General features: G+C 46.0%; 1 protein-coding gene across 6 annotated transcripts in view; it reads right to left on the bottom strand.

The window, feature by feature from the left end:
- LOC122552177 (adhesion G protein-coupled receptor E2-like) overlaps positions 1-21,312 on the bottom strand; it is a 70,225-nt gene that overhangs the window by 10,265 nt on the left and 38,648 nt on the right. For 5 of the 6 annotated variants that reach the window (XM_043694737.1, XM_043694738.1, XM_043694739.1 and 2 more), the window contains 9 exons: positions 20,493-20,645; positions 18,187-18,333; positions 13,427-13,567; positions 9,450-9,487; positions 7,475-7,652; positions 5,496-5,615; positions 3,893-4,068; positions 3,294-3,452; positions 1,365-1,565 (listed from right to left, as the gene is read on the bottom strand). In XM_043694737.1, the coding sequence (XP_043550672.1) occupies positions 1,365-1,565; positions 3,294-3,452; positions 3,893-4,068; positions 5,496-5,615; positions 7,475-7,652; positions 9,450-9,487; positions 13,427-13,567; positions 18,187-18,333; positions 20,493-20,645 (1,313 nt within the window). The remainder of the gene's footprint in view (positions 1-1,364; positions 1,566-3,293; positions 3,453-3,892; positions 4,069-5,495; positions 5,616-7,474; positions 7,653-9,449; positions 9,488-13,426; positions 13,568-18,186; positions 18,334-20,492; positions 20,646-21,312) is intronic. The other variant, XM_043694740.1, reaches the window with a different exon arrangement.

Below are 21,312 nucleotides of genomic sequence, written 5' to 3'. Positions count from 1 at the left end.
TGGGTAGGGGGGTGGGTTGCTCTTCTGAAGGTTGGCTGAATGGCCTGCCTCCACACTCTAGGGTTTCTATGATTCTGTAGCCCTGTGTAATTGTAATATCATCTACTTTTATCATTCTTCCGAAATGTATTTTGGACTCATGGAGAATCAATGTTAGAAACGTAGCACATAGGAGCCATTCGACCCTTCAAGCCTGCGCTGCCATTCGATATGACCATGGCTGATCATCCAACTCATTCCCCTGTTCCCACTTTCTCCCCTTTTATCCCTTTCACCTTAAGAACTATATCTGACTCCTTCTTGAAAACATTCAATGTTTTGGCCTCAATTGCTTTTTGTGGCAGTCAATACCCCAGACTCCCCACTCTCCGGGTGAAGACATTTCTCCCCATCTCAGTCCGAAATGTCCAACCCCATTTCCTTAAACTGTGACCCCTAGTTCTGGATTCCTCAGGTGTTAAGAACATCTTTCCTGTGTTTACCCTGTCTAGTCCTGTTTGAATGTTATAGGTTTCTATGAGATTCCCCCTCATTCCTCTAAACCCCACAGAATATAATCCTGACTGAACCAATCTCTCCTCATACATCAGTGCTGCCATCCCAGGAATCAGTCTGGTAAACCTTTGTTACCCTCCCTCCGTAGCCAGAACATCCTTCCTCAGATACAGGGACTAAACCTGCCCACAATGCTCCAGGTGTGGTCTCACCAAGACCCTGTACAATTGCAGCAAGACATCCCTGCTCCTGTACTGGAATCCTCTCACTGTGAAGGTCAACATCCCGTTTCCCTTCTTCACCTCCTGCTGTCCCTGCAACGCTCCCTTTCAGTGACTGGTGTACAAGGACACCCAGCTCTCACTGCCCCTCCCCCTTTCCCAATCTATTGCTATTCAGATCATAATTACAAGCTGTTGGCGCGCTGCTCCCTTGTCAGGTTCTCAACTTCACCTGATGAAAGAGGAGCGCTCCAAAAGCTTGTTATTTTAAATAAACCTGTTGGACTAGAACTGTGTGACTTCTGACTTTGTTTGCCCCAGTCCAACACCAGCACCTCCACACCACAGCTAACAATCTACCTTCCTGTTTATGTGGATAATCTCACATTTATTCACATTATACTCGAACTGCCATATATTTGCCCAGTCCTCAATTTGTCCACATCACATTGAAGTTCCTGTGCACGGCTCATCTCAGATCACCCAGCTTTGGGTCATCTGCAGACTCGGAGATACTACATTTAGTTACTAATCTCAATCATTAATGAATAAGTCATTGATAAGCTGGTTTGGAGAGGTTGGGCTGAATGGCCTGTTTCTTACTGTCCTTCAGACAACGAGAGATGATGAGCATTCATGTTCTCTGACCTTGTTTTCAGTCCGAGGTATCCCAACGAGGAACAGTAACTCTGCCAGGAACAGGCTCACACAGAGGTGGGTGTGAATAGTGGTCCTCACACTCTTGATGGAGCGACACAAGATGAATGTGAGGATCGAAATGAAGAGGCACACGAGTGATAAAATGATGCCGACTGTGGTGATCACGTGTAGATTGAAACTGTGAATCTCCTGAAGAAGGGAAAACGGAAAAGGACAGATTATGAAATGGATTGACATGTCAACCTGAAGATGGCTATTTTCCCTGGAGCATCATCAGAGGCTGAGTGGTGACCTTATAAAATCCATGAGGGGCATGGATAGGATGAATAGACAAGGTCTTTTGGAGGGAATTATGTAAAAGGGATCTAATGGGTGTGTGTGGAATGAGCTGCCAGAGGAAGTGGTGGAGGCTGGTACAATTACAGCATTTAAAAGGCATCTGGATGGGTATATGAATAGGAAGGATTTAGAGGAATCTGGGCCAAGTGTTGGCAAATGGGACTAGATTAATTTCAGATTTCTGGTCAGCGTGGAGGAGCTAGACCGACGCGTCTGTTTCTGTGCTGTGCAAGTTCGTGACTCGATCTTCTTTTGAGGGGCATCCTGCAGAGAGGTAGCAATGATCAGATAATGCCCACCTTCACTTTAAACATCGGTGTATTGGATGGAGAAAGGGAGGCTGAGGGAGATGCAAGGACAGACATCGAGAACGCTGGAGAAACTCAGCAGGTCTGGCAACCTCTGTGGAGAGAGAAAGAAAGAAGAATGGAAAAGTTCGAGTCTGATTCGATTCTTCTTCAGAACTGGAGTTCTGAACTGAACTGTGCCCCGTGGGGTTCTGAACCGAACTGTGCCCGGTGGGGTTCTGAACCGAACTGTGCCCAGTGGAGTTCTGAACTGAACTGTGCCCAGTGGAGTTCTGAACCGAACTGTGCCCAGTGGAGTTCTGAACAAGACCCGGCTTGAAATGTTAACTCTGTTCCCCTTTGCACAGACGTTGCCAAACTTGCTGAGTTTCTCGCGCCTTCTCTGCTTCTTTCAGATTTGCACAATTCTGGTTTTGTTACAGAGCTGTGAGTTATTGGAGCCAATGGTGAACTGCAATACTGGTGTCCAGCACTGTCACTAAGTTAGCGACACAAAGCTCAGTCTAATCTCCTGGGGACATGGAATTAAATACCTCCACAGCTGGTGGGGAGGAGTGAGGGGGACATTAAATCCAGCATTGACGCTACTCTCAGGAACTATGATTATTGTCAAACTCTCATTTACAGAGAGAAATCTGTGGCCATTACTCGGTCTGGCCTATATGTGAGGTGGTTGACATCGGTCTGGCCTTCACAATAGTTTGGTGACTCAGTGGTTAGCACCGCTGCCTCACAGCACCAGGGACCTGGCTTCAATCCCACACTCGGATGACTGCCTGTGTGGAGTTTGCACGTTCTCCCCGTGTCTGGGTGGGTTTTCTCTGGGTGCTCTGGTTTTATCCCACACTCCAAAGATGAGCAGGCTAGCTGGACTGGCCATGCTAAATTGCCCTTAATGTCCAGGGATGTGTAGGCTAGATGGGATAGCCATGGGAAATGCAGGCTTTACAGGGATGGGATAGGGGACTCAGATTGGGTGGGATGCTCTTTAGAGGGTTGGTGCTGACTCGCTGGGCTGAATGGCCTCTTTCTGCCCTGAAGGGAATCTAAAATGACTGAGCAAGCAAGGGCAATGAGGGACGGTCACCCAAATCCCACGCGAGATAAGAAATTAATCTCCTGCACTTCAAAACTCTGCAATGGGTATTGGCCGTTTGTTCCGAAGACAGGCTCTTTGAGCATTGGCCTATTTCAGAAGGGGAACGGAGCCTCAGAGCAGGTCACCCCTCCCCCCCCCAGTGACGTCCATTCCCTTCCCGCGAGGACATACCCCAATATCGTGCAGGGCCATGAGCACAGCAAAGCTCGATAGATGTGTACAGCTGCAGACGGTGAATGTGACGTTGGAATCCCTCAATCTGCAGCCCTGGACGGACCAGGCAGCCGCTGAGCTGTCCCAGTAGACGCACTTCACCTTCTTGTTAGAGTGCTGGGGAAAGAGCAAAAGATTCAGGGTGATGTCAGATCAGTCGCCTCGGGAAAATCCGCACATTCGCCTGTCAGTTAGCCTGGTCCCACCTCCTGACGGACATCCCTCACCATCACCGCCCCCACAACCCACCCATCAACGGTGGCAGAGCAGTTACAGAGAAAGATTTATGCTTCCCTCCATCGCTTGGCATTCCCACTGTGGTCAAACTCAATAATCAGCTCACATCCCCCTCTAAACCTCCTTCATCTATGTCTCCAGTCATCGATCCCCCACCAAGGGGAAAAGTTCCTTCCTGTCTCCCCTTTCGATGACCCACATAATGTTATACATCTCAGTCGTATCCCCCTCTGAGAGATCTCAGTTCCTTCCTGAAAGCTCCTCACTTCGGAGCACTCTAGTAAACAATGTGGAAACTGTGGGACTAAAACCGAGCAAACCTTCGTGTTTTCAAAGGTCAGGATGACTGAATCATTGGGGTTCTCCTTGACCTTATTGGTTACTGCCGCAGTGACAACTTTGGAGATCAGCTCGAGCTTCTCGCCACTGTCCATCATGTTGTCTTTCATCAGGGAGTCCAGCTCTTTGTATGAAATAAAGGCAGCGGCAGCAACATCTGGGTGGGAGGAGACGACAAACGTTAAATGAAGGTGACACCCACCAGCAACACATGATTGTGCGAGCGGGAGTCAAGCCGTGAGCACTTTGCTTGGATTAGTGTTCTCAGCCTTCCTGGATTCACCCTGAAACCTTCAAGAATTCAAGGCGTGATTGTGTAAACTTTGCAACTTTAATAGCTGCTCATGGCTTGAAAGATGAACTGTTACACACAGAGAGAAGCAGCATTAACTGTGTGTCTGGAATAAGCTTTTAAAGAGCAAAGAAAAACTTATAGAGGAGTTGGAAGCAATCAGCCATGTGTGGGAAAAGGAGTTCCACGTACATGAACAAAACTGTTTTAACATCTGCTTAACAACTGGCTGCTTTCTGTCAGACAGATACATGATTGGCCTGTAGAAGAATTTAAGGTGTTGATTATCTTCAAACAGACAGTCAGCACCAAATGGAGCAAGGAACAGAGAAGCTGCTTCTAATAAGAAAGCAAATCACAGATCGGTGGTTCCGGGAGAGTAATCAATGTTTCAGATGAAAGAATCTCAAAGGTTGTCAGTAATGTCACTCCATATACCCGAAGGATGGAAAGAACTGGGTTGGAATCCAGCAGCAGATCAATGAACAGCAGAATTTTGAAGGAGAATACCGCTCAAGGACTGAACCCTGGACATCAGAGACAGATGTTATTGGTTTGAGTTGGAGCCCACACCAGGTTATGGTCCGACAGGTTTATTTGAAATCACAAGCTTTCGAGCGCTGCTCCTTCATCATCTGACAAATAAACCTGTCGGACTGTAACCTGGTGTCATGTGACCCCTGACCTTGTCCATTCCAGTCCAATACCGGCACCTCATCATCATCATCAGGGAGTAGCCAAGTGGGGTTGTGAGGTTTCCCCTGCACACTTGAGGGGTCTGAGTTTGGTTGCGACATCCCATACTCCTTTTTTCAGTACTTGATTGTCTGTGAGATTTCTGAATAAGTGTTCGAATTAAAGCTGTCTTGTGGTGATTTACCCACAGCAAAAGCTAATTCTGCTGCCAGCATATTGGGAAGTAATTCTGTGGGGAACTGGGGCAAAGATCCAGACTGGAGCATGGTGGCTCATAGCGCTAGGGATCTGGGTTCGATTCCATTTTCAGGCAACTTTCTGCGTGGAATTTGCATGTTTTTGCTGTGTCTGTGTGGGTTTCCTCTGGGTGCTCTGGTTTCCTCCCACAGTCCAAAGATGTGCAGTTTAGGTGAACTAGCCATGCTCAATGTCCCACAGTGTCCAGGGACGAGTAGGTTATGACATTGGTCATGGGAAATGCAGGGTTATAGGATAGAGGGGGGTGGGATACTCTTCAGAGGGTGGGTGTGCATTTGTTGGGCCGAATGGCATGTTTCCACACTGTCGGGATTCTATGATCACGCACTAAGACTCACCAAACTTCTCCTTCCCTGCCACATTGTTCCAGCTAATATCCATGCTGGCATTGGGAGTGGATAACTTTGTCCTTCCGCCCTCTGGGATCGTGTTGTTCCGGATAGCTTGCATGTTGACGTCTGCGAGAGACGGCAGATACAGAAAGGTCAGAATCAAAACATCAACGGGAAGGCAAGGCATTACTCGAAACATCGACCCTCCTGTTCCTCAGATGCTGCCTGACCGGCTGTGCTTTTCCAGCACCACACTCTCGACTCTGATCTCCGTCATCTGCAGTCCTGACTTTCTCCCATTACAGACAACACCCCCCCAACCCCACCACCCACTCGCTGAATCGGTTTTCAGGCATTAGTCCGCTAATTCCAGTGACCTTTGCCCCTCCCCACAAATGCTTCTCATTTTCATCAAGTGGTTCCCAAGGCAAACAAAGTATGAGTTTCAGATTGAGATGAGGAGGAATTTCTTCTCACAGGGGGTTATAGGTCTTTGGGACGTCCTTTTGCCACAGAGAGCTGTGTGGGGGTAGACTCCTTGTGTGTATTTAAGGCTGAGATAGATTCGGGTAAGAGGGGGTCACCTTTAATTTGTGACAGGACCCCTTTCTGTAGCAGCTAGGGTGTGGTTACCAAAACGTCTTGTCCCGAGACTCATAACCCTGAGCCCTGAGCCCTGAGCTAATGTCCTGGACATGAGGGTTCAAATCCTACCATGGCAGGATTAAAGATCGGGAATTAAAGCTCGCATAATTATGGCCATGTAACCAATCTCGATTATCATAAACATGGCTGACCTTTAGGGAAGGAAATCTGCCATCCTTACCTGGTCTGGCCTACATGTGACTCCAGACCCGCAGCCATGACAGTGACTCTGAACTGACCTCTGAAATGATCCGGGAAAACCACTGAGTTCCAGTCCCATTTAGGGATGGACAATAAGTTCACGATTTTTGAGAAGATTTGTAGCTCAGGTTGATGGTAAATATGTAAGTTAGCTCGCTGAGCTGGAAGGTTTGGTTTCAGATGTTTCGTCACCATGACTAGGTAACAGCATCAGTGTGACCAGTGCTTCACCGGAGACTCTCATTGATGAGTCTCAGCGAGCTAACTTACAGACTGATGGACAATATGTGCTGACCCAGCCAACAATGCCCACATCCAGTGCATAACAAAACCTGGAGCTGTCGGCCAATGCTGCATTCAATTTCCACACAACAAAATCCCACAAACATCACCAATATGTGCAGATAGATGGCTCTGGGGGGGGGGGGTGGGGGGGGGGGGGTGTTAGCCTGGCAAAAGAACATTCTCAGGAAACTAGAGTTCGCTACATGCTCTCCATGTGTATCATTACATTCTAAATGATATATTGAGGATAAGGTAGATGGGAATTAACAGCTAAAACAAAAATGAATTGGTACACAGCCTGGAACAAGTGACTGTCAGAGTCATAGAGGTACACAGCACAGAAACAGACCTTTCGGTCCAACCTGTCCATGCCGACCAGATATCCTAACCTAACCTCGTCCCATTTGCCAGTACTTGGCCTGTATCCCTCTAACCCCTTCATATTCATATACCCATCCACATGCCTTTTAATTGTTGCAATTGTACCAGCCTCCACCACTTCCTCTGGCAGCTCATTCCATACACGCACCCCCCTCTATGTGAAAAAGTTGCCCCTTAGGTGCCTTTTATGTCTTTCCCTTTTCATTCTAAACCTATGCCCTCTAGTTCTGATCTCCTTACCCCGGGGAAAAGACCTTGTCTATTTACCCTATCCATGCCCCTCATGATTTTATAACCCTGAATAAGGTCACCCCTCAGCCTCCAATGTGCCAGGGAAAGTAACCCCAGCCTATTAAGCCTCTCCCTGTAGCTCAAAGCCTCCACACCTGGCAATACCCTTGCAAATCTTTTCTGAACCCTTTCAAGTTTCATAACATCCTTCCGATGGGAAGGAGACCAGACGATGACATTACCGAACCCATTAGTTGAGAAGTTCTTCATCTCTTCATGACCTAAAGTGTTGGCAAGTGCGAGGGTGTGTTTCTCCATCTGCTCGAGGTAGTTGGAAACCAGTTTGCGGAACATTTTTGAATGTCTGTCCTCGATCTTCGAAAGGCCTGAGAGATACTGATTGGTAAACAAATCGATATCCTATGGGAACAGGAGAGGGAAAACACCAATTGAGGAAGATGCTACACATTGTAGAGAGGTACCTGCCCTGATCTCAGGTCATGTCAACACAATGAGATTTGCTCAATGAGTTTGTGAAGGAAGGAGAGTTTTATATTGAAGCCAAAGATTTGTCATTTGAACTGGGGAAAAGGCAGATGTTGGTGGGTGAGGGAGGGGGTGGGGAATGTGAATAGTTTTGGATTGTGCAAGCAGGGAGTCAAACATAATGGGCAGAAAGGTCTCCCCTGTTACAAACCTCTACGGTTTTATCAATTTCGGGAGAAAGTTCTGATCTTAGCTCAGGTATCCATGGGTGATGGGGAGAGACAAGTGTGGATGAGATGCAGGGCTCGTGGATTTCAGCCCTCTCATTAGAGAAAGTCAAGATTTATATTTTTCATAGTTATGAGTGAAATTCAGGGGGCGGGGGCAATTACGGACAGTCAGTTTGGGACATTTAGAATTAGAACCACAGAATTTTACCTGGATACAAGGACCATGATGTTCATGTTGCTATGGAGAATGGCTCTGAAGTGATTAAGAGTCACAGCCACCACTATAGTTTTAGGTTAAAGGGGCTTTCTAAAGACATTAGATGCTTACTTATCTCCAGGCAGACTCCCTCTGCTGGTACATGTGGGTATGGAAGCTGCAAGTGAACAAAATGTCAACTGCAATTTTCAAATCACGACACCACCCAATCAGTTAATGATGTGTTGTGGCCATTGAGTCAGGGCAAAAGTCAGCTTTGTGTTCTGAAGAAGGGTCACTGGACTCTAAATGTTAACAGCGTTTTATCTCCACAGATGCTGTCAGACCCTCCTGAGTTTTTTCAGCAATTTTTGTTTTGTGTGTTGTCCTGTTTGAGCACCCATAATCCTGTTAGTAGTACAGCAAAAAATGGATGGGACCCATTGCCGAGTAACCTCCACTCCTAGAAATGTTATTTGCAGGGGCTCAGGGTACTACGGGGGGGGATGTTGGAAAAACAGAGAGAGAGAATTGGATCAAATCCTGTCACTATGAATGCATTGACAAACCGAGTCAACAATGGACTGGGAAATAATGGTCTATTGAATGTAAATTCTTGATAAATATAAGTGACATGGTCAAGAAGATATATGACATGCTTTCCTACATTAGTCGGGGTATTGAATACAAGAGTTGGCAGGTCATGTTACACTGATATAGGACTTTGGTTTGGCCACATTTGGAATACTGCGTACAGTTCTGGTCGCCACATTACCAAAAGGATGTGGATGCTTTAGATAGGGTGCAGAAGAGGCTCACCAGGATGTTACCTGGTATGGAGGGCGCTAGCTATGAAGAGAGGTTGAACAGATTAGGATTATTTTCATTAGAAAGACGGAGTTTGCAGTGGGGGGAGTGCGGGATCTGGTTGAGGTCAACAAAATCATGAGAGGTATAGACAGGGAGGATAGCAAGAAGCTTTATCCCAGAGTGCGGAACTCAGTTACTAGGGGTCACAAACTCAGTGAGAGGGGAAGGATTTAGGGGAGATATGTGTGGGATGTGCTTTACACAGAGGCTGGTGGGGGTCTGGAACACGATGCCCAGTGGAGGTGGTAGAGGCTGGAACGATAGTGCCATTTAAGATGTAACTAGACAGATACATGAATGGACAGGGAGCAAAGGGATACAGATCCTTAGAAAATAGGTGGCAGGTTTAGTTAGAGGATCTGGATCAGTGCAGGCTTGGAGGGCACAAACGGCCTGTTCCTGTGCTGTAATTTTCTTTGTTCTTTGACCGCTTACCTGGAGAGATGAAGATCTCGGCCGAAGCAACTTCAGGTCTGCAAAAAGAAAATGAGGTGATCAATTTGGAATCAAGCTCACAACTCAACAGGGAATGTATTCCAAAATGCTGATACTCCCAGGGGAGTGCTGAAGGATTGCTGCATTCCCAAAGGTGATGTTTTTAACACAGAATCATCGACCAAATGCCTGTTAATACAAATATCAGGTTTGTAGGACTGTCATGTTTTGTGATGGTCTCTTCCATTTCCAGTAAAATAGAGGAATGGGGGAGAGTTCATATTATCTGTTATGAATTGTGCTTGATAAGTTTATTTTGTGAAAGACTCCCACGTTGTCTTATTTGGAAGAAGATACAAAATATTCTAATTTGTAAACAATGACTGGGGAAGAACTGCTGAAGGTGGATATAATGTTAGTCTCTAAGTCACAAACAATTGTTATGAAGGTCATGGTTTGTAAAGGGTCAGGCTTTAAATTGCCTTTTTAACTTCAAAATGGACTTGTCTAGGGTGTCTAAAGTTCATTAGATGTTTTACCTGGATACAAGGCCCATGAGATTCATATTTGATTTGATTCGATTTGTACCTACGCACAGTGAAAAGCTTTGGTTTGCAAGCAGTACAGGCAGCTCATAGAAATCAAGGACCTACTGATCATAGAGTGCTGGGACAGAGTGAGGCACGCAGGGTTACAGGAGGGTGCACAAAGCAAGATCAACATTAGCATGATCAACGTTATTTAAAGTTAGAGGTGACCATAATGTTGATCTTGCTTTACACACCTCCTGTGCAGGTGTAACCTTGTATGCCTTGCTCTGTCTAATCATCCTATTGCTATGGAGGTGGGATTTGGAGTGATTAACATTCGTAGTATTAGGTTAAAGGGTTTTATGAAAGACATTACCAAATGCCACAGACAGTTTAAGGTGAAGGAATTGTCAAGACATAGAGAAAGAGAAAGCAACAAGGGAGCTAATCCTTGAGATTTTGGTGATGATTTGTAGCTCAGGTCATGGATCAGGTTGTAAGCTTGCTCACTGAGGCGGTAGTTTTGTTCTCAGATGTTTTGTCACCAGCTCAGTGACATCATCAGTGAGCCCCCGGTGAAGGGCTGGTGTTCTGTCCCACTTGCTATTTATGTGTCTTGGTCTGTTGTGGTGGGTGACATCACTTCCTGTTCTGTTTCTGAGAGGATGGTAAATGGGATCCAAATCGATATGTTTGTTAATGGAGTCCCGGTTTGAATGTCAGGCCTCTAGGAACTTCCATGTGTGTCTCTGTTTAGCCTGTCCCAGGATGGATGTATTGTCCCAGTCGTACTGGTGTCCCTCTTCGTCTGTGTGTATGGATACTAGTGATAGTTGATCATGTCTGTTGGTGGCTAGTTGGTGCTCATGTATCCTGGTGGCTACTTTCCTGGCCGTCTGTCCAGTGGAATGTTTGTTGCAGTCCTTGCAGGGTAGTTTGTGTCTGGTGTTTGATCTGCTGGTTGCTGGTGTGGAGTTCAGGTTGTGATTATTCTTTACAACTGAGAGATTCTTCCAAACTTCTCCCCATGGAGTTAGGTTTTAGTGGAGTGGAGAAGTTAGCAATGTTTACAAATTTGTTAGAAAGCTGACTTCCCCTCATTTCAAACATTTTTTTGCATTATCACTCAAAGTGTCAGTAAATGTCAGATGTCAGAGGTAGGTTCTTTACTCAGAGGGTAGTAGGGGTGTGGACCACCCTGCCTGTAGCTGCAGTGCACTCGCCAACATTAAGGGCATTTAAATCGTTATTGGATAAACATGTAGATGATAATGGGATAGTGTTGGTTAGATGGGCTTCAGATTGGTTTCACAGGTCAGTGCAACATGGAGGGCCGAAGGGCCTGTACTGTGCTGTAATGTTCTATGTTCTAGATATCAGCAAGGAGAGGGTAACGGTGTATCTGGGACCTCAGGGAATGAGAGGTCACCTCCTAAACTAGTGAGAATCCACACTTGAGGAAGAAATAGGAGAAGGACAGAATGGGAAAGTGGAGTCAAATCAGGTACGGAATGAAAAATCCAGGGCAGAAGACATTGGGTTGAGAGAGACTAAAGACTTGGTATTTGGGAACTTGAGTATTGTAGAAATAAAAAGACATGCTGAAGCTTTATTCATCTTGCAAAGATCAGGACAGAAACACAAGAATGCCAAATCCCAAAAGAGAAAAACAGTTTAGATAGTGCATGAGATAAAAAAAGTGCTTATCATTTGGCTAATCAGTCAAGACATTTGTACAGAGAATGTATCAGAGAAACATTCCTCCCATCTGATTTAAGAAAGGATGTACTGGATCTGGAGAGGGTGCAGAGGAGGTTCAATAGGTTGACTCTGGAGTTGAGAGGGTTGGTTTATGAGGAGAGATTGAATGGACTGGGACTACACTCATTGGGATTAAGAAGAATTGGGGGAATCTGACAGAAAAATATAAAATTATGATGAGAATAGATAAGATGGAAGCATGGAGGTTGGTTCCACTGGTGGGTGAAACTAGAATGAGGGGCATTGCCTCCAAATAACGGGGAGCAGGTTTAAGATGGAGCTGAGGAGGAACTTCTTCACCCAGAGGGTTGTGAATCTGTGGCAGTCCCTGCCCGGTGAAGCAGTTTGAGGCTGCCTCGTTGGATGTTTTTAATGCAAAGGTAGATTTTGAACTGTAACGGAATTAAGGGTGAGGGTGAGAGGGCGGGTAAGTGGAGCTGAGTCCAGCCATGAGCTTATTGAATGTCAGAGTGGGCTCAATGGGGCCAGATGGCCTACTCCTGCTCCTAGTTCTTATGGTCTTATGACCCTCCCATTTCATTATAAAATTTACAAATCCTGCATACATGTCATTTTTATTCTGGACATGATTAATCTCAGCAGATTAATATCTGCATTTCCTAATCTGTTTGTCATCCTTGCATTTGTCCTGATGACTGCAAGATGCAAGGTTTCAATGGGAATGTTGCTTCTCTTTCGGTGACCTTCCGCTCTCCACAATCTGCAGCAGTTTGCTCTTATTTCACTGAGCCCCTTTAGAAATTTAAGAGCCAATCGATGTTATAAGATCCAGCAAGGTTTTAGACACAGGAAAGATGTTGTGAAAGGTGAAAGGGTTCAGAAAGGATTTACAAGGCTGTTGCCAGGGTCGGAGGGTTTGAGCTACACGGAGAGGCTGCATAGCCTGGGGCTGTTTTCCTTGGGGCGTTGCAGGCTGAGTGGTGATCTTGTAGAGGTTTATAAAGTAATGAGGGGCATGGATCAGGTGGAGAGTCAAGGTCTTTTCCCCAGAATAGGAGAGTACAAAGCTAGAGGACATTGGTTTACGGTGAGAGGGGAAAGATTTAAAAGGGACCTCAGGGGCAAATTTTTCACGCAGAGGGTGGTACTTGTATGGAATGAGCTGCCAGAGGAAGTGGTGGAGGTTGGTACAATTACAGCATTTAAAAGGCATCTGGATGAAGGGGTTAGAGGGATATTGGCCAAGTGCTGGCAAATAGGACTAGATTAAGGTAGAACATCTGGTCGGCATGGACAAGTTGGACCGAAGGGTTCTGTTTCTGTGCTGTACATCCCTATGACTCTCAATAATGGGAAGGGTGAAGACTTCTAAAATCCCCCGTCTGTAGATGCTGGAATCGCTACTGGAAACAACAAATACAGGAGATCACAGCGAGTCAGGCAGCTTCCACAGAGACAGAGCCATCTCCACGCGAAACGTTAGCTTGCTTTCTCTCCATGGCTGCTGCCTGACCCACGGTGACTTCCTGCATTTGTCGTTCCCTTGAATTTAGCGGCAGGAATGCACGTCATGTACTATTATCTTGCTGACAGCATCTGGCAGTTCAGAAACACAGCAAGGCATCTACAGCCATCTAGCTCAGTACCACATGCACAGAAAGTGATGGACAAACATACTCGAGAAAGGAAAAGGGAAGAGAAGGTGAGGGAGCACTGAGACTTTACCTTGACAGTTAATCGCTCTGTTAGATCCTTCAATGGATGAGGCAAAGCCTGCATCACAGGTACAATTGAAACCTCCCATTGTGTTGTTACAGCTGGCGTTATGCCCACAAGCTGCCACTGTGTCCTGGCACTCGTCTTTATCTGTAAGGAACATGAACACGGCTTAACACATTGGAGGCGAGCGACGGGAGTGTTTATCTTTCAAAAGAAAAGGTTGCTCCTGGGTAAGGGGAGTGAAAGACTCTTTTGCCAAGCGGTGTGGAGGGAATTAGCATCGAGGGGCAGTGGCTAAAGCGACTCACCAGGTTAGCTCCCACATCTCCCAAGGCTGGTCTAGGTCTATCAGATCCCTCACAGCAACAGCCTGTTTCACAGAGAGAGGCTATTATCACTGGAGTGCTAATCCTGAGACTCAGGGAATATTCTGGGGTCCCGGCTTGGAATCCTGCCATGGTAGATGGTCCCATTATAAATCTGGAATGAAGAGTCTGATGGTGACTATGATCTGATCATTTGAAATCCTCACCTGGTTCACTAATGCCCTTTCGGGAGGTAAACTGTCATCCTTACCTGTTTCTTTTAGACTAACGATGGTTGACTCATAACTGCCCCCTCGGCAATTGGGGATGGGCAATAAATCCGGGCCTAGCCAGCGATGCCCTCATCCCGTGAATGAATTCAACAATCACACAAAGGCTCATGGGCACTGACCCTCCCCCCTAAACTGCAAACAGACAACATTCAAGAGACAAAGGAGGTGAAGATGTTCTCTGAATGGTGAAAATGGAAGACATTGCACTCAAGTAGGTGTGGACTAGGTTGGTAAAACCAGCTCAGACTGCCCTTTGAGCCAACAGGCTTGCTAAGGCCATTTCAGAGGACAGTTAAGGAGTTAACACATTGATATGAGTCTGGAGTTACATGTACACCAGATCGTGGTGGCTCAGTGGTTAGCGCTGCTGTTTCACAGAGCCAGGGACCTGGGTTCAATTCCACCCTCGGGTGACTGTGTGGAATTTGCACATTCTTCCCGTGTCTGTGTGGGTTTCCTCCAGTTTCCTCCCACAATCCAAATATGTGCAGGTTAGGTGGATTGGCCATGCTAAATTGTCCCTTGGTGTCCAGGGATGTGTAGGTTAGGTGCATTAATCAGGAGTAAATGTAGAATAATAGGGCAGAGGAATGCATCTGGGTGGGGTTAGTCTTCGGGGAGTTGGTGTGGAATGTTGGGCCGAAGGGCCAGTTTCCACACTTTAGGGATTCTATGATTCCTTCCTAAGTGAACCCGATGCACTTTTTTACAACAATTATTGATAGTCACCAGGTCACCATTATTCAGACCAGCTTTAGATTCTAGATTCATTGACTCAACTTAAACTCCACCAACTGACATGGGGAGATTTCAGCTCATGGCCTCAGACCATTAACTGAAGGCGTAGGATTACTGATCCACTGACATGACCACTACATCATTGTGCTCACTCACTGATTGACCCAAGGCTGTTCTGAAATGTCCCAAGTTTACCTCAAATTACCCTGGGAGGTGAAAGGTGGCTCAACATTTGAGCAAAAAGGCGAAACTCACCATTTTATGCGAAGCAGTTGTGAATTGAGTGATATGATCAGAGAGGTTTGCAATGTCGCTGATATACACCTGTGAGAAGCTACGACTAACTTTACGGATGAATATTTGTGCTCATCATCAGTGAGACTTTTTTTAGCCTTTGTTCCTGTTCAGAAAACCCTGAGGGTCAGAAGGAAGAAGCCTCCCAACCTTGTGGTTAAAAATAGAGTCTATCTCTCCCTGTCTTGGTTAAAGTTTCCACATCAATATTTGATACATATCGCACAGTTTGGATGAGCTCACAAATCCTGTGGTGCTGAAGTGTGATCACTTTGCAAAGCCTTGGAAACAGCCTGACCTTCATCTGAACCAAAGCTTAGTTGGATGATCTTCCGTCAGTCTTTTCGATTTCATCAACCAAAAACCCGATAGGCTGCTCTCATTCACAAAATATGTACTTATATTTTTCAGATAAGGGCTTTTCTTTCTGTTTCGCTTTTTCAAATCCTCATATCGGCAAATGCTTTGCAAGAAAAAGAGGACTATGGATGCTGGAAATCTGAAACAGAAACAGAAATTGCTGGGAAAACCTCACCCAATGGGACAAGGTCAGATTGGGATATCTGGTCGGCATGTACTGTATGATTGTACCAACACTCAGCAGGTCTGGCAGCATCTGTGGAGAGAAATCAGAGTTGATGCTTCGGGACCAGTGACCCTTCTTCAGAACTGGGTAACTCTGATTTCTCTCCACAGATGCTGCCAGACCTGCTGAGATTTTCCAGCCATTTCAGTTTTTGTTCTGCTTTGATGCCTTAGTGTTGGGTGAACATGTTTGTGCTGGTATCCCGAGGAAACTGATTTCTAATTCCAGAGTACAGTTGGGAATGTTCACCATTTTCGCCCCTTGTTTTTAAAAATGTTAATTTATCGTCAATTTGTGAGTTCATTAAGAAAACCTCAGTGAAAGACTGTCCTGATCTGGATAGAAATTTGGTGATAGAATCAAAGTATTTACACTAATGATGTGACTTGTGGAGCAGTGGGGCCTGATTAATAGCATATTTATCCCATCCCAGCCAAAACACTGCATGTTTCTACATTTTCCAGTGACTGATGATAAAAAAAACAGTACATCCCATCACAAGACACAGAGTACTGAGTGGACTCAGCTAACGCATGCTTGCAAAACTCTGATCCTAAAGCTCTGATGTTACAGTCATACAATCATACAGTACATGCCGACCAGATAGCCCAATCTGACCTTGTCCCATTTGCCAGCACCTGGCCCATATCCCTCTAAACCCTTCATATTCATATCCCCATCCAGATACCTTTTAAATGCTGTAATTGTACCAGCTTCCACCACTTCCTCTGGCATCTTATTCCATACACTCACCACGCTCTGTGTGAAAAAGTTCCTCCTTAGCCATCTTTTAAACCTTTCCCCTCTCACCCTAAACCTGTGCCTTCTATTCTAAACTCTCCCACCCCAGGGAAAAGACCTTGTCTATGCACCCTATCCATGCCTCTCCTGATTTTATAAACCTCTATAAGTCACACCTCAGCCTCCGATGCTCCAGGGAAAACAGCCCCAGCCTATTCAGCCTGTCCCTATAGCTCAAATCCTCCAACCCTGACAATGTACTTGTGAATTGTTTCTTAGCCCTTTCAAATTTCACAACATCCTTCCTATAGCAGTGAGACCAGAACTGTATGCAGAATTCCAAAAGTACCTTCACCAATGTTCTCTACAGATGCAATATGACCTCCCAACTCCGATACTCAATTAGATGAGATTCCATGATAAGGGTGTGCTGATGCCTGCCTTTTTCAGGAAAGGGGAGCGGATATTGTGCCCCTTTCTCTGGGGAATTGAACGAAAGGGCAATAATTCCCTGATGCATTTCTCCTGGCAGTCATGGCTGACTAACCTTGACCAGTCATCGGTGTCATGCCAACCTTCTCAGTATACAATGCCAGTTGCTGCTCCCTCTGGAATTAGGCATTCTTGCTATTGGTCCTGATGAGTGCAAGACACAATCTTTTGACTGCTTATTCTATTTTTTTTCCCAGCAACCTACAGGCTGTTCCTTAGGACAGAGATGTGAATGAACTGCTTTTTCCCCAGAGAGTAGTGAATCTATGGAATCCTCTGCCCAAGGAAGTAGTAGAGGCAGCTTCATTAAATATATTCAGGACAGAGTTGGATGGGTTTTTACACGATCAGGGAATTAGGATCATGGGGATAATGCAGGGAGGAGGAGCTGAGACAATGGATAGCTCAGCCATGATCCTAATGAATGATGGAGCAGGCTCAATGGGCCAAATGGCAGACTGCTGCTTCCCTTATAATGAAACAGAGTATTAATGATCTAATGTCATCCATTATAGGAATCAAGCCCCATGAACTCTCGGCCAAGAACACGTTCCCACTGAGGGCTCAGAAATAAAAAGTACCGGTTCAAACATTTCTCCAAAACAATCTCCTGTGTCTCCTTCTGATCGAGGACACACAATTACTCCACGGTAAACTTGCTCTGTCCTCTTCAGCAGTGACAGTGGCCAGTGTTCAATGCTTTACATTGAGAATATTGTCCCTGGTGTGGTGGTGGCCCTAGTGCTGTGCTGAGTGGGACACGTACAGAAGAGGTGGAGCAGTTCTAAAGCGTAAAGTGCTGTGGGCCATCAGCAGCGATGGTGTTGTTTAAGAGCGTGATCCATAGCATCATGGTCCAGCGCATTCTTTACTGCTCCCTGCCGAAATCTTACCAATACAGGGTGCCCTCAAAGTCACTCTAGTGCGCCCAGTGGGTGAGGAAAATCCTTCCAGACACTGACAGGAGAAGCGGCCAGCTTTATGACGACACACAGTATTGGCTCCACAGATACGAGACAGACACAGATCGGCTGCAATGGATGTCAGACAAACACACACAGGTTCAAGACACACACAGAGCACAGAGAGAGAAATTAAAGAATGACCAGTGTTGAGGCACTTTCTCGGGACGTCCCTAAAGAGCCGACAGCCTCCCTGCCTTGGCTTCGAGGGTAGCCCTGTCACCTCGTAGTCAGGCCGTTGTGGGTTCATGCCCTACTGGGACACCCCCACATGGTCTGGGCTTTGGGAGGATCAAGAGAAAAATCGTAATGCCTCCATTCCGAATCTTGTGCTAAGGAACAATAAAGTCTTTACCTTTACACTGCGTCTTTGCTTTATCGGTAAAGGTAGATTCCCCTGTGGTTGACGTAAAGCCTATTTTGCAGCTACAATTGGCCTGTCCCATTGTCATTGAACACTTAGCATTGGGGCCACATGCGCCCACTGCATCCTTACACATATCTGTACAGAAGAAACATATGATTTAGCTCATTTTAACCAGCAGTTGAGCAATTTCTTTCTCTATTCATTGGAACGGGCAACTGGGACACCTTGTACAGAGACCCAAGGGAAGTCATAGCTTCAGGAACTGTGCTTGAGTTAGCTTACATCTAGAACTGCTGCTTCCCTGGTTTCCTCATGATAACACCTTCTCAACATTAGCCATCTCCCGAGACTTACCCACTGACCATTTCTCACCTTCACCCCAGGTTGTTAGCACTCCAATGTGACAGAAAAAGTCAGCGTCATAATCTCAGTTGATAGTATTACCAGACAAGTCCGTTTCCAGTCAGGAATCAGGCAACTGTCTGTGTGGAGTTTGCACATTCTCCCCGTGTCTGCGTGGGTTTCCTCCGGGTGCTCCGGTTTCCTCCCACAGTCCAAAAATGTGCAGGTTAAGTGAATTGGCCATGCTAAATTGTCCGTAGTGTTAGATGAAGGGGTAAATGTACGGGAATGGGTCTGGGTGGGTTGCGCTTCGGCGGGTCGGTGTGGACTTGTTGGGCCGAAGGGCCTGTTTCCACACTGTAAGTAATCTAATTTAATCTATCTAATCGATAGGCCATATGTCCATTTGTTTAGATGTTAAGAAGTAGTCTCTTGCTGAAACATAAGCATGAAGTGTACTATTTGTTTCAACACCAGAACAGGAAGTTATTACAAAGGAAACAGTCATAATATAGAATATTTCACGGTATTCTGTCTACTTATAACACAAATTCAAAACATATAGTCAAGGTATAATTGCATTACACCTAAAACACTCCTTTATAAGTTTAAAACAAATACATCAGCTTCTATAAAGTATCCATTTCATACCCCACTACAGTTCCCAAACACTAGTGTAATCCTGACACGAGAGTCCCTGTATCAAATACCTTGCTGGGTTGAGGTCACTGGAAATGTCACCTTTCAGACTGGATCTGCGATAGCTTCTTCCTGGAGCTAACCACACAGCTGAGCTTCAATGTCCTCAGCTTTTAGGAACTGGGGTTAGATTGTGTGGGCAGTTTTAGGCTCCTAGTCTGAGGAAGGACATTCTTGCTGCTGAGGGAGTCCAGCGAAAGTTCACCAGACTGATTGGCAGGACTGACATATGAAGAAAGACTGGACCGACTAGGCATGTACTCATTGGAATTTCGAAGAATGAGGGGAGGTCTCAGAAACGTATAAAATCCTGATGGGACTGGACGGGCTAGATGCGGGCAGAATGTTCTCGATGTTGGGGAAGTGCAGAACTAGTTTCTAAGAATAAGGGGTAAGCCATTCAGGACTGAGCTGGGGAAGAATTTCTTCACTCAGAGAGTTGTGAACCCACAGGAAGCTGTTGGGGCCAGTTCCTTAGATATATCCAAGAGGGAGCTGGACGTGGTCCTTGAGGCTGAAGGAGCTGGAGAGAAAGCAGGAATGGGACACTGAGATTCCATGGTCAGCCATGATGGTACTGAATGGTGGTGCAGGCTCAATGGGCTGTCCCTATGGAACCCAACACGCCTAGTCTGGGGTTCACACTAACTCCACAACCCAAGGGAATCTCATTCACCATATCTCTGATTGTCTTCTCAGGAGCACAGTTCTCTGAAGCGAACCCGCTCCAAGGGTTTTACAGGACAGCCCCACTTAAAGTTTCAGAAGTCTGGTACAAACATTTGAGATTCCTGCTGGGTCACAAATTTACAAAATCAACAAAACCCAATCCTACTCCAGCTAGTTAGACTCTGTTGTTGGAGATGGGCGTTGCCTGGCATTTGTATGGTCTGAGCATTACTTGCCATTTGTCAGCCTAAGGTTAGATATTATCCAGACCTTGTTACATTTGGACGCGGACCGGTTCAGGATCTGAGGAGTCGCAAATGGTGCTGAACATTGTGCAATTATCGGTGAACATCCCCACTTCTGACCTTATGTTGGATGGAGCATTTTATTTGCGTGATAAATTTGTGCTTTCCTTATAAGTAATATTGACAGCCTCATATGAATGTGTTCAGTAACTGAACCCACAGTATCGGAACTGCCCAGTATTAACATTGGTATCACAACATATTACTGGAAAAGTTCATTCTTCCATTCAGTTTTTGTGAGTGATCTTTGAAAGAATATATCAAGAAATAGATCTTTACCTGCAATGCAGCGCTGTGTGACAGTTTTATTCCCAAAGATACGTCCTCCAGGGGTTGAGACAAATCCTTCATTACAGGTGCAAATGAAGTTTCCAATTGTGTTGGTGCATGTTGCATTTGAACCACACGAGTCTGTCTCACACTCATCAATATCTAGAATACAAAATAACCATTAGTCTCCCTGACCACCCTCATGCACTGATCATCCCCCAGTCCATGTTTTTGACTATAAAAAGGTCCCAGACACCGCTACCTCACTGGGTCATGGCTCAACTCCTGGAGAGGTCACAGTCAGGGAATGTGAGCATTGCACAGAGCAAGAGGAGACACCAATAAATACCAAGAGACACGGTAAATGATGCCAAGCTGCACGACGTCTTCAGCGCCCCTGCAGACGGAGCGCAGCGTAGATACACCTGGTCACGGGCAGACGGGTCTATCCGCTCAAGGATAGATTACCTGTTTGTGTCCCGAACGCTCTCGGTCAGATCCACCGACGTCAAGCCGGTGTTCTTCTCCGACCACTGCCTCCTGCTGGCCGACTGTCACCGACAGGACGAGCAGTGGGCTGGTAAGGGAACGTGGAAGCTCAACAGAAAGCTGTTGACCCCGGGAAACAATGAGGAGCTCAAGAGGGACTACGCAGATTGGAGAACCGTGAAGCCCCTCTTTGAGTCCCCAGCGGACTGGTGGGAAACAGTAAAAGGGAACATCAAGAGACTCTTCATCCTCAAAGGTGTTCAGGAAGCAAGAGAGAGAGAGACGGGGAAAACTGTCCCAGCTCCAGGAAAATATGCAGAACCTGCTCCTGCTGCAGACG

Source organism: Chiloscyllium plagiosum, chromosome 8, assembly GCF_004010195.1.
Source record: "Chiloscyllium plagiosum isolate BGI_BamShark_2017 chromosome 8, ASM401019v2, whole genome shotgun sequence".
NCBI lineage: Eukaryota > Metazoa > Chordata > Chondrichthyes > Orectolobiformes > Hemiscylliidae > Chiloscyllium > Chiloscyllium plagiosum.
Note: the sequence above shows the minus strand (reverse complement) of the source record. Positions and strands in the feature narration are given on the sequence as shown.